This window comes from Phascolarctos cinereus, unplaced genomic scaffold (genome assembly GCF_003287225.1).
Source record: "Phascolarctos cinereus isolate Bilbo 61053 unplaced genomic scaffold, phaCin_HiC Scaffold_5;HRSCAF=322, whole genome shotgun sequence".
Taxonomy (NCBI): domain Eukaryota; kingdom Metazoa; phylum Chordata; class Mammalia; order Diprotodontia; family Phascolarctidae; genus Phascolarctos; species Phascolarctos cinereus.
In genome coordinates, this window is record NW_027555958.1 from 447479975 (window position 1) to 447492296 (window position 12322).

A 12322-nucleotide genomic window follows, 5' to 3' on the forward strand; every position below is an offset into this window, starting at 1 on the left:
TATAGGCCATACATGTACAATCATATTAAACATATTTACACATTAGTCATGTTGTAAAGAAGAATTAGAACCAGAAGGAAAAACCACAAGAAAGAAAAAAAAAAGGAAAAATAGTATGCCTCACTGTGTATTCAGATTCCACAGTTCTTTATCTGGATGTGGAAAGCATTTTCCATCATGAGTCTTTTGGAATTGTCTTAGATCATTGCATTGCTGAGAAGAGCTAAGTCTATCAAAGTTGGTCATCTCACAATATTGCTGTTACAACGTGCAATGTTCTCCTGGTTCTGCTCACTTCACTCCGCATCGGTTCACGCAAGTCTTTTCAGGTAAAAATAAAAACTCTTGTTAATATCTTTTGTTCCTCTGTCACCTGTGTATCCCTCCCCACACCTCCTGCCTGATAGGATTAATAGAGGACACATGGATCCTCTCCCCATATTAGAATGTAAAATAGTTTGATAAACGTAAAAATCTAAGCTTTGGGATAAGAACTCACTCTCTGATAAAAAAAAATTGCTGGGAAAACTGGAAAGCAGTCTTGCAGAGACTAGTTATAGACCAATATCTTACACCGTTTATCAAAAGAAGGTCAAAATGGATTCATGACCTAGACATAAAGGGAGATATCATAAATACATTAAAAGAACATGGAACATGTTGTCTATCAGGTTTATGGATAGGAGAAAAATTTATGCATAAACAAGAGATAGAGAGCATTGTGGGATGCAAAATGTATAATTTTGATTACATTTAAAAAATTTTTGTACGAATAGAACCAATGTAGCTAAGATTGGAAGGAAAGCAAAAAATTAGGGGAGGGAGTGAGAGAGAGGATTTTTAGAGACAGTTTCTCAGATAAAGACTTCATATCTCAAATAGAGAACCAAGTCAAATTATAAGAATGAGTCATTCCCCAACTGATAAATGGTAAAAGGATATGAACAGGCAGTTTTCAGATGAAGTAATCAAAGCTATCTATAGTCATATAAAAAATGCTCTAAATCATTATTGATTAGAGAAATGTATATTAAAATAGTTTTGAGGTACCATTTCATGCCTATCAGATTGGCTAAAATGATAGAAGCGGAAAATGACAAATATTGGAGGGGATGTGGAAAAACTGGGAAACTAAGAAATAGTTGGTGAAACACTGAACTGATCCAACCATTTTGGAGAGTAATATGGAATTATGCCCAAAGAGTCATAAACCTATGTATACCCTTTGATCCAATAATCCCACTATTAGGCCTGTTCCCAAGATGATCAGGGAAAAAGGAAAAGAACCTATATAGTCTAAAATATTTATAGCAGCTCTCTTTGTGGTAGCAAAAAACTGGAAATTAATTGGGGAATGGCAGAATAAGTTGTGGTACATGATTGTGATAAAACACTACTGTGCTGTAAGAAACAATGATCAGGTAGATTTTAGAAAAACATGGAAAGACTTGCATGAAATAATGCAGAGTGAAACGTGTAGAACCAAGACAACATTGTATACAATAATGGCCATATTGTTCGAAGAGTAACTGTGAATAACTTGTAATGACAACTTGAAACTTGAAAATGTAATAAAAAATGTAAGATAAATTTTAAAAAATAATGTAGTTTATCCCTGTTTAGTCCCTTTTGATTTCTCACTCGTGTTTGCCTTTTATGTTTCTCTTAACTCCTGTGTTGGTACTTCAAAGTTTTTATGCAGCTCTCACTTTTTTTTTTATCAGGAATGCTTGTAGTTTCTCCAAAAGATCATTTCCCCCTTGTAGGATTATACCATTTTGCTAGGTAAATAATTATTGATTGTAACCGTGTAATTTTGGAACACAGAATTTGAAACTTTTTCTTTTTGGTGGTGGCAGCTCTATCATCTGTGATCCTAACTGTGGCTTCTTAGTACTTGAATTCTTTGTCTGTCTGCTTGCAGTGCTTTTTCTTTGACCTAGTAACTCTGGATTATAATGTTCCTGGGAGTTTTCATTTTGGGGCTTCTTTTCGCAGGTGATGGGTGGATTCTTTCTATTTCTACTTTGTGCTCTAGCTCTAAGAGATTTGATCAATTTTCTTTTATGATTTCTTCAAATATGATAATGTCTAGGCTCTTTTTTTCCCCCCATGGTTTTGGGTAATCCAGTATTTCTTAAATTATTTCTACTTGATCTGTTTTCTAGGGCCTGAGATACCTCAAATTTTTTCCTTTTCTCCCCAGTTTTTTGGATTTGTTTTAGTATTTCTTGTTGTCTCATGGAGTCATTAGCTTCTGTTTGGCTCATTCTACTTTCAAGGAGTTTGTTTCTTGGGCAAGGTTTTCCACCTCTTGTGCCAAGCTGTTAATTCCCTTTCTAATTCTTTCTTCCCTAGCTGTCATTTCTTTTCCATATTTCCTCCCTTTAACATTCTCATTTCATTTATAAAAACATTATCAACTAAAAAAAACTTTCTTGCTTCTAGTTGGACTTGTGCTCAAGTTGTGTCTTTCTTCAAGGCTTTGCTTGTAGCTGCTTTAGGAAGAAAGGAAACAAGCATTTAGTAAGTGCCTACTATGTGGCAAGGACTTGTAAATATTATCTCATTTGATCTTCTTAACAAGCCTGGGAAGTAGGTACTATTATTATCCCCATTTTACAGTTAAGGAAAATGAGGCAGACATAGGTTAACTGACTTGCCCAGGGTCAGATAGTAAGTATCTGAGGTCAGATTTGAACTTAGGTCTTTCTGACTCTATCGTGCCACCTAGCTTCCTGTTTTGGAGTCTTTTTCTTCTTCTAGGTTTGTGTGTTGAGCATCCTTGTCACCATAATGATTTTTTTATGGTGTGTCATGAATAAAACCTCCTGAAAGAGTTTCCTAATAATTAATAATTGATTTACTAATTAGGCTAGCTAATAATCAATAAGTTGGTAATCAGTGGTTTCTTCCAGTAACCAAAGATGCCAAGGGAGGCTCTGAAACACTTAAGTCATCTGTGTACCTTCTGAGAGGGAACTCTCCTGACAAAGGAAACTTAACTTGGATTAGTGGATATTTAATGAGTAGGTAGGCTAAAAGTCTTCAGCTCCTCCTGCTGAGAATTTGAGCACAAGACTCAGCAACCACCAGCAATTTGGGTAGGGGGAGCCATTTCTATTCTGACCTTTCTGGCTAGTTTTCTACTTCATGAGCTGGGTCACCTAAACTCTAATGGTGAGGATCAAGGACAGGAGTTCCTTTCCCAGGCAAGGGTCTTCCCCAGACTAGACATTGTTTATACTCTAAACAGAAATTAGGTTTCCCAGTTGGGTGGGGTCTAGCTGGGGTTAGGAATAATCTCATTACTCATCATCCAGCCATGCCCTTCAGGAGTTGGATCTTAACAGAAAAAGGAGGAAAAGAATGGATCATGAATTAATAATTAGTTATTAATATAATGGTATATTAATTTCTCTCAGGTGGAATTCTTTTTTGTTTGTTTGTTTGTTTGTTTGTTTGTTTTCCTATTTCTTGACTTTGGATTTTGTTAGTGCTGGGCTCTGTGGTCTTCTGGACGGGATGCCTAGGCTGATCCTCTGGTTACTGTCATGGAGTTTTTGAGTGTTGTGTTATTCCAGGATTTCAGGGACAGCTAAGGCTAGGGACCTGTAAGTTTTCAATGTTCCCAAAGTGGTATGATCCAGGACAAAGTCTGATCATGGACCTGTGGTCTAAGCTTTGCAAGTTCCTGACCTGGGTTTGGTTCTGAACAACATTCCTGCGGGCTTGTCCTGTTGGGAATTCCAGTAGACTGCTCCTGGACTCAGAGACTACCAGCCAACTGGAAAGCTCTTCTGGATCAGTGACAGAACAAAAGGAGTCCTTTTGGTCTAAGATTCCTGCCTTGTTAATTCCTTTGAAGGCTTTAGGGTAGACTACAAGCTGGAACTGAGACCCTACTCTGCTTCTAGGTTTTGTGTCACATAGTTGCTGCTTTTGATGCACAGTGCGGGAAACGCTTTGTTATATTGTTTGAAAAACTTATTAACTGAAAATTATTTGAAACCAGTGTTGCCTTGACCTTAGTAACTCTCCAGGAATATCAGGGAAAGCTACAAAGGATTTTGTGTTTTCCCAGGTCTGGATCCACCCAACATTTGTTTTGGCTTTGCCTAAATTTTATTGAATATTTGCATTTACTCATATCCATTTCAATCTGCCTTGCTTTTAAGTTGCCCTCTCCACAAAATTGCTCAACTGCATATGTGGGGTTTGTATGTGGGTACCCTTGTCTAAACCCTACAGAATGTAAACCTTCTAGAGCCTGGAGAAAGGGAGCCACACCTCCTTTCCAGCTTGCTCTCCTCTACTGAAAGACCCAATAAATTTGTTTCTAATACTATTTCAGATTTCGGGGTTTGTTTTTGTGAATAACAACAGCTTGGCGCCCATGACCCCTCCTCACCCTGCAATGAAGGTAGCCTCCTAAATCCTCCCTGGATCTGTGACCTGGAACTGGGTAGTGAGTGACAGTTGCCAGTTGGCAGCTGTTCTTGCACCCAATTCAGGACTAGGTTCCTCTATGCTAGATCTGCCATCTTTTGCAGTGTTGTACAGCCTCTCCCTGAGACAGAGTGCTCTGTGTGACATGCTATGGACCAAACCCACAACCCTGGGAAGTAGAGACCGTTATTATCCCCGTTTTACAGTTGGGGAAAGTGAGGCAGACACAGATTAACTGACTTGCCCAGGGTCAGAGGGCCAGTAAGTATCTGTGTCTACAAACCTCTGTTTTTCTCCTTTGTTTTCTTCTGACCTGGTGATTCATGGTGATTTTTTTATTTTTATTTTTGTTTTTCCAAATCAGGATTTGGTCTGGTGCATTTTCTAGAACTATTGCTTCCAGGATCAAATATAAAAGTCTTCTGTTTAACTTTCAAAGCCCTCTATAACCCGGCCTCATCCTACCTTTCTAGTCTTTTTACTTCTTTCCCTTCCCTCTACCCCATGTGTAGTGTGGGTGTAGGGGCATAGGGTAAGTACTACCTGTGGTGTGAGGACTGTTAGTCCACCTCTGGTGTCTACCGGCTACCCAACTCTCACCTGTGGCTCCAAGAAGCTGTAGCATACACAGTGGCCACACCCTGGTAAAATCATCTCAGCAGACAGGATAAATTAAACCAGGTTGAGGGTAAGCGACGGGCCTCAAACCTGTCGGTGAGTTAGGGAAGGTATCTACCCCAAGTATGTGAAGACTTCCCTGGAGGAATAGGCGGATGGAAATGTTCCAGTGGCCACAAAGGCAGCAGAAGCAGGTGCTTGTAGGGACTTAAAGCTTGGTTAGACAAGGAAGAACCCAGGGTCATCCACTGCGTGTCAAGCCATCACCAGTTATCTTGATTTTGTCTTGCCACTGGACTCTGATGACTCTGGAACCAAGAGGCCAACAACTTTGTGCAACTCTGCCTCACTTAAATCCAATTTACTCACGAGTTAAAAGATGTCACCCATACCATTTTATCATTTTTACCTACCTCCTGTGGCGACGGGCAAGTGACGAAGCAGCAGGAGCAGATACACTGGGAGTTGTAGTCATAACGCTGCATGCAGGTGGCCCAGGCCATAGGAACATCTTCTCACCTGACTGAAGCAGCTGTAGAATTCGGCAGCCCCCTGGGTGTCTGAGCACTGCTCACCTCCTGGCATGAGAAAGGGGCTAGAAAAGGTCCCTTAAAAATTGTCTGCTTTACCTAACCTAACCCTGGCCCGCTTCCTGCAGCAGGCAGGGATCCTGTTCTGCAGTCAAAAACACCCTCTTTCTGAATGTTCATACAATTTGTGCCTGACCTATGGTAGAGCCTTCCCAAGCTCCTATTGGTCCTGTCAGCCACAGTCGGACACTGTACGTTGACCCTGATGTAGCGATGTCCTCTTTGACTAAGAAGGACAATAACCAATCCCATGTACTCCGCAACCCAATAACACTGACCCTCTTGCTATTCCTTACACTAGATCCTCCATCTTGTGACTCTGGGTATTTTTACTGGATGTCTCCAATGCCTGGAACTCATTCCCCCCTCATCTTGGCCTCCTAATTTCCCTGGTTTATTTCAAGTCTCAGTTAAAATCCCACCTTCTGAAAGAATCCTTTCTTGTGTTGTCCCCTCCCCCCACATCCCCCAGTGTCTTCCCTCTTTTGATTATCTCCAGTTTATCTGGCCTCTATCTTGTTTATGCAGAGTTGTGTGTGGTCCTGCTGTTAGACTGAAAGCTCCCTGAGAGCTGGGACTATCTTCTGCCTTTCTTGCATGGCACAGAGTAGGAGCTTAATCAATGCTTGTTGCCTGAGTGATTGGATGAATTATGGGGCAGGAGAGGATGTGTGTGAGCTCCCTCTGTTTCTCCTGCTACTCCACCATCTTGGCCCTGCCTTGTGCACATTAAATCTGAGGATGATACCGAGCCAAGAGGGGGTGGCTCCTATGTAAGGAGGAGAGAGGACAGTCAGGATCCAAAAGGATCTTGGCAGTCCAAAGAATGGGGCTGAGTCTTATCATATGTAATCCCACAGGGTTACATGTCGTGTACTTGAGCACAAAAATATCAACTTTGCAAATACATAGCAGTTCTGAAAAGGATATGGGGCTTTTCGTGGACTTCAAGCTCAATACAAGTCAGGAGGGGGATAAAGTATCTACAGTAGCTAATAGGATCTCAGGCTGCATTCAGAAAAGCAAAAGTTCCAGGAATAGGGAGGACATGGTGCCACATTTTTAAGAACAGCTTGACAGAATCCAGACGAGGGCAATAGGATGGTGAAGGGCTTGAGCCCACATCCAATGAGGATTGGAGATACTTAGGCTGGAGGACGTAAAACTTGGGAGCCCCCACCCCATACATGACATCATAGCTGTCTTCAAGTATGGGAAGGGAGGGCGTATGGAACAGGGACTAGATTTGTTAGGTTTCGCTTCAGAGGGCAGGACCCAGAGCATGATGGGATAGTCAATTTAGGCTTGCTAAGCATTACAGCAGAGCTATTGGAGAGTTGGCAGACTCCCCTCCTTGGAGGTCTTTGAGCAGAGGCCAGCCAGTATGTTGAGTAGGTGTGAGGGCCTTTGTAGATGGTCCCCTCCGGTTCTGACGGTCCGTGATTCTGTGAGGCCATGACCCTCAGAGCTCCTCATTTCTGTCAACTCAAGTCATGTTTCCTCACATTCAGGCGCCTCATTTGGCCATGTTCCCCCCTCCCCCATAGATGGGTAGAGTATTACTTTGTTTCAAGGTCTTTGCAACCCACAGTGTAGCAATGTTGTGTCTGTAACTTACTTCCCTTCTGTAATTTATCGCTGGAAGGCACCTGGGGGGGATAGAGCCTCGCATCCGGCCACAAGAGCCAGCCTGGCAGCGCCAAGCTGGGGCTTCAGGTTAGGCTGCTAGCCCCTCTTCCTGGCCCAAATCAGGGGCCACCTCCTCCCTCCCTCCTTCCTCAGCTGTTCTCTTTCCTCCCTCCTTTGTTCACATCTCCCCCTTAGTCTGGAGGACATGGCATTCCTTCAGAAGCGGGGCCTTCTGTTCCTTCCAGGCTGCGGGCAAGCCTTTTCCCCTCTCTGGGTCTCGCAATGGGGGTGGGTGGGGGAAGCCCCAAAGGTTTGAAAGCACCATTCCAGCTCGGAGGGGCCGGTGCTGGAATACACACACACACACACACACACACACACACGCACACACACACACTCGGCAAGCCCCGCTGACCCTCCCCGCCTAAGCCTTCCGTTGGGGAACAGCCCTTTCCCCCCGGCCAGAGGGAAAAATCAGGGAGAGCTTCCGGGGGGGCAGCCACGGCCTACCCAAGGAGCCCTGCCCCGCACAGCCCGAGTATTGAAGGGGAACCAGGGCCAGGTAAGGTTGGGGCGGGATGCGTCTCATGTACGCCCTCCCCAGGCGCCAACTCTGTGCTCACAGGCCGGGCGCGCGGCCATGGGGAGGGAGGCGTGCCAGCTGACCATGCGCATGAGCCTGATGGGGCGGGGCCTTATGTGAGCGGGCGGAGTCTCAGCTTGAGTAAGCGTGTCCTGGGGGTGAGGCCCCCGGTGCCAGGGGTGGAGCTGGGTCGGTGCGCGTGCGTCAGCTCCGGCGGGGCGGAGGGGCGGGGAGGGGAGATAATAAGGCGGGGCCTGAGAGTCAGGGAGGGGTCTGCGCGGGAGCGCGTGCTGGGGGCGGGGAGATCCAGGGGCGGGACCTGTGGTGTTGGGCGGTGTTTGCCCCCTGCGCATGCGTATGAGAGTTCAGAGGGCGGGTCCGGGGAGGGGCCTGCTGGTCTAGGGGCGGGGCTGCCGGGCCCAACGCCGGTTGGGAGGGAGTGAGGCCGCCGAGAACTAGAAGCAGTTTGGGAGCCTGCGGGAGGCGGTGCTCGCTCCCGCTTCCCTGCCCGCGCTCCGTCCCGTGGGCTGCAGGTCCGCGGACCGGGAGGAGAGGAAGAAGAAGGAGGAGGAGGAGAAGAAGGAAGAGGAGCAGGAGGCTGCGGCGCCTCCGCGCCGCCACCCCCCGAGTGCCTCCGCCCGCCCGCCCGTGGGCCGGCCCGCAGCCCGGCGCGGCTATGGTGGGGCGGCCCGAGGGCCCGGGGGCTGTCTCTGCCTCCGCCGCTGCGGGCCGGGCTCGGGGCCGGGGCTGGGGCCGGGGGGCCGGGCGCCCAACAGGCGACGCTGCTCCCATGAAGCGCCTTCGTGCCCGGGACAAGCCCTCAGCCCCCGGCCCGGCCCGCGCCGAGGGGGGGGCCCGCCGGGCGACTGGGGGCAGGGCCCCCCCAGAGCCGCGAGTCCCGGGCCCGGCCCCCGCAGCTCCCGAGCCCCAGGAGCAGGTAAGACTGAGGCCCGCCCGGGTCAGGCCAGGAGGCGGGGTGGGGGTTGGGGGAGCAGAGTCAGGGGCTGGGGGAGCCAGGGACAGGGGCAGGGGCTGGAGGATGCAGTGGAGAGAGGGGCACGAGGTGCGGGGCAAGGAATTGGGGAGACAGGAAGAATGGTGAGACAGGCGACGGTGGGCGATTAGAGGGGAAGGGGGGGGCCTAGGGGATGAGGCAATGGCATAGTTAAGGGGGTTGCAGCTTGGTGTCCTCCTGGCTGCGGGAATGACATTGGGAAGATGGGCTGCCTGGGTTGGGTTGCCCAGTTAGGGGGTAGGAGGGGAGAGCAAGTTTGTTGCCTCGTGCAACGTGAATGAGCCCAGGTGAGTTTGGAGAGAAATCTGTGGTGTACCTGCTTCAGACTGAGTTGGGTGGGAGAAAGGGGCTCTGAATAAGGTCTCATTTCTTGGAGGCACACCCCAAACGAACTGGATAGCCTCCCCACATTGTCCCTTTGGGGCTCTTCTCTTGTAGGTCAGTAGTGCTATGGAAGAGCTTCCAAGCTCCTCAGCCTTCTGCAGCAGCATCGACCTCAAATGGTGCAGTGCCCATTATAAGACCATCCGTTCTCAAGGAGACTTGCACAGGCACATTTCTTACCTTTGCAAAGCTTATAGTCCATGACTGTAACATATACAATACAATACATACATTGCACTCAGTTATGAATGAACCATAAAGGCTTTTTTTTTGGAGATCATGTATTCATTAGGGCTGACAGAGGGGAGTCTGAATTCTGTGAGGTGGTAGAAAGAGGAAAGAAAGGCATCTTAGAGGTGGAAGGGCCTGCAGACAGCCCCTGCCAGAAGCATCAAACTGGCTTTCCAGTATCCTGGACAGCAGACTGAATGTCCCTGCAGCCTCATAAGGCCCATCCTGTGGTTGGCCAGCTCAGCCAGCTTAAGAGATGGTCTCTTCTGAGCTGCAGTCTCCTTCTCTGAGGACTGCTGATTGCTCCTAGTTAGTCAATATTTATTAAAGGCCTGCTGTGTACTAGGTACTCTGCTATGGGATAAGGAGACACAAAAAAGGCCTTCCCCTGCTTCCTTTTGCCCAGGACAATCCTGCAGGCATGTGAGGTCTCACCATGCCTTTATCATTTAGTGCTCTCCTCAGTTATGGCACCTAGAGCTGAGGGCTGGCCTCTGGGTGGGATCTGGCTCACCAAGGCAGAGATTGGCAGGAGCCTCTTGCCTTTGTCCTTCTGCATGTTAGGGTTCTATTCATGTAGTCCTTATCTTAGAGTCCTTTCCCCTCTTAGGGCTTCAGGATGAGTGGAGCTGGAAGGGACCTTTATAGGCCATCAAGTCCCAGCTCCATTTTATGGATAAGGAAGCTGAGGCCCAGAGAGGTGAGTCATCTGCTTAGGTCCCATAGGTAGCTGGGATTTGAGCCCAGGACCTCTGACTCCAAAGATAGCATTTTCTTCCCTGGTTTTCTCCCAGTTGTGGCAAATCTTTCTTTGGTCCTGTGGCTTCATCTAAAAGTAAGGAGCTGTCACGGAGGGCTTATCTTTAACTTTCCCTCCTAGGAGACCGTTAGAGCCCCCCGAGCCCATCTATGGTGATGGCTGGACTTGAGCCCACGTGGCCTTAGCTAAAGTACTACTTCACTGTCAGTGATGATTACTTATAGGAATGGGCAGAGTCCTGACGTGTCTTGCAATCATGACCCAGAGGTGGTATGTCCATTCCTACAGCCCAGCTCTGGACTATTATCACCTTGTAGAATGAGAGCTGCTTGAGGTAAGGTCTTGAGTCCTTGTAGTGCTTTGAAGTCTTATGATACTTGACTCTGGGTCCAATGTCTTTCTTGGTAACTCACGCTACTGTGCTTCTGTCAGAGCAGGAAGAAACCTCAAAGGTCTTTTAGTCCAACCTCCAGGAGCCCAGGGAGGGAGGGGAAGGGTCTTAGACTTAGATGACTGAGGTCCCCCTTGCAAAACCAGTGGCTGCTCAGTGATCCTGCATGTCTTTGGCTGCTGCTGACAAAGCAGTGTGGATGTCAGAGTTGGGGGAGGACTAGAGCAAGGGTTCCTGGGAGAAGGGGAGATGGAAGGAGGAAACGTTAAGGTCTGGCCTGAGTCACACTTCTTGTGACTTGGGTTCTTTGGCTTTTTCTTGGCTCTCTTTTCCTTCCCTGACCCAGGATTTCAGCAGCTCCCATAGATGGTGGAGGCTGCATTGATGGGATTCTTTTCCGACTCTTATGTTGGTCCTGGCTGTTCCCCTGACAAGATCCCCCTCAGGGTCTGTCAGCTCCAGGCATTTTCCCTGGCTGCCACCCATGTCTGGGATGCTGTGTCTCACCTCTGCCTCTTGGCTTCCACAAGTGCCTTCTAGTCCCAGCTAAAATCCCAACTTCTACAGGGAGCCTTTTAATACTAGTTCCTTTCCTCTCTTAATTATTTTGTATTTATCCTCTATGTGGCTTCTTTGTACATATTTGTTTAAATGTCTCACCTGTTAGGTTGTGAGCTCCTTAGGGGCAGGGGCGGTCTTTTGAACCTTTTGGTATCTCTAGTGCTTAGCATAGTGCCTGGTATACAGTAGGTGCTTACTAAGTGTTCATCGACTGACAGGGTGGTGCTTTTGGGCTCCTGCTGCTCTGGGCATTGTGGGGGATCCTGAAAAGTAAGGTGCCAACCTTTGCCTTGGAGCCCACACACTTGAAGATGGGAGACCTGCCCAATGACTGCTCTCAAGGGCAGGAAAGCACCAGGGCCCAGTCACCCAAGTTCACAACACAGTCACCCTTGAGTCTTTTCTCTTCCTGTCTCTCACCCAGTCAGTCGCCAAGTTTGCTGATTCTCTGTCCACAGCATCCCTCTTCCACAGAGTCTCTTGGATATGTCCTTTTCTATCACCCAATGCAGCCACAAACCCAGTTCAGGCCTTTTCTGTCCCTTGCCTGGACTATCGCAATAGCTTTTTTCCTGCTTGCCCCAAGTCTCTCTCTTATCCACTCAGCTGCCAAAAGTGATTTTCCTAAAGCCCAGGTCTAACCTTGTCGCTATTCGGCTCAGAAACCGTCAGTGACTCCTTGTTACTTCTAGGATAGAATAACAAAACTCTTCTTGTTTCCTGTTACTTCCCTTTCTGTATCCCCCATGCCACCCAGACTGGCCTGCTAGCTGTTCCCTGAACTCAGGTATTTGGTCTGCCCTCTCCCAGAATTTGCATGGGCTGTCCCTTAAAGGGATAGGTAAATGTTACCTGTTATTGAGCTTGCTCTCATGTATGTGGACGTGGTGGATGCGTGTTCACTGCTGGAAGTAGTTTTAGATTTTTAAGGCTTTGGAAGAATTACAGAGTTGGAAGGGACCCCTTGGACCTTTGAATCCAGGAATTCTTAACCTTTGTAGCATGTGTAATGTACTCTGCCCTTCTCCCCACCCCCAGTGAAGCCTATGGATCCCTTCACAGATTGAAGTTTTTAAATATGTAAAATAAAATGTATGTGATTACAAGGAAA

General features: G+C 47.5%; 1 protein-coding gene across 12 annotated transcripts in view; it reads left to right on the forward strand.

Moving 5' to 3' along the window:
* The first annotated feature begins 8287 nt into the window (after positions 1 to 8287).
* Positions 8288 to 12322, forward strand: part of MAST2 (microtubule associated serine/threonine kinase 2) — a 161476-nt gene continuing 157441 nt past the window's right edge. For 9 of the 12 annotated variants that reach the window (XM_020987611.2, XM_020987613.2, XM_020987612.2 and 6 more), the window contains exon 1: positions 8288 to 8806. In XM_020987611.2, the coding sequence (XP_020843270.1) occupies positions 8546 to 8806 (261 nt within the window). In that variant the 5' untranslated portion in view covers positions 8288 to 8545. The remainder of the gene's footprint in view (positions 8807 to 12322) is intronic. The other 3 variants (XM_020987608.2, XM_020987610.2, XM_020987609.2) reach the window with 1 other exon arrangement.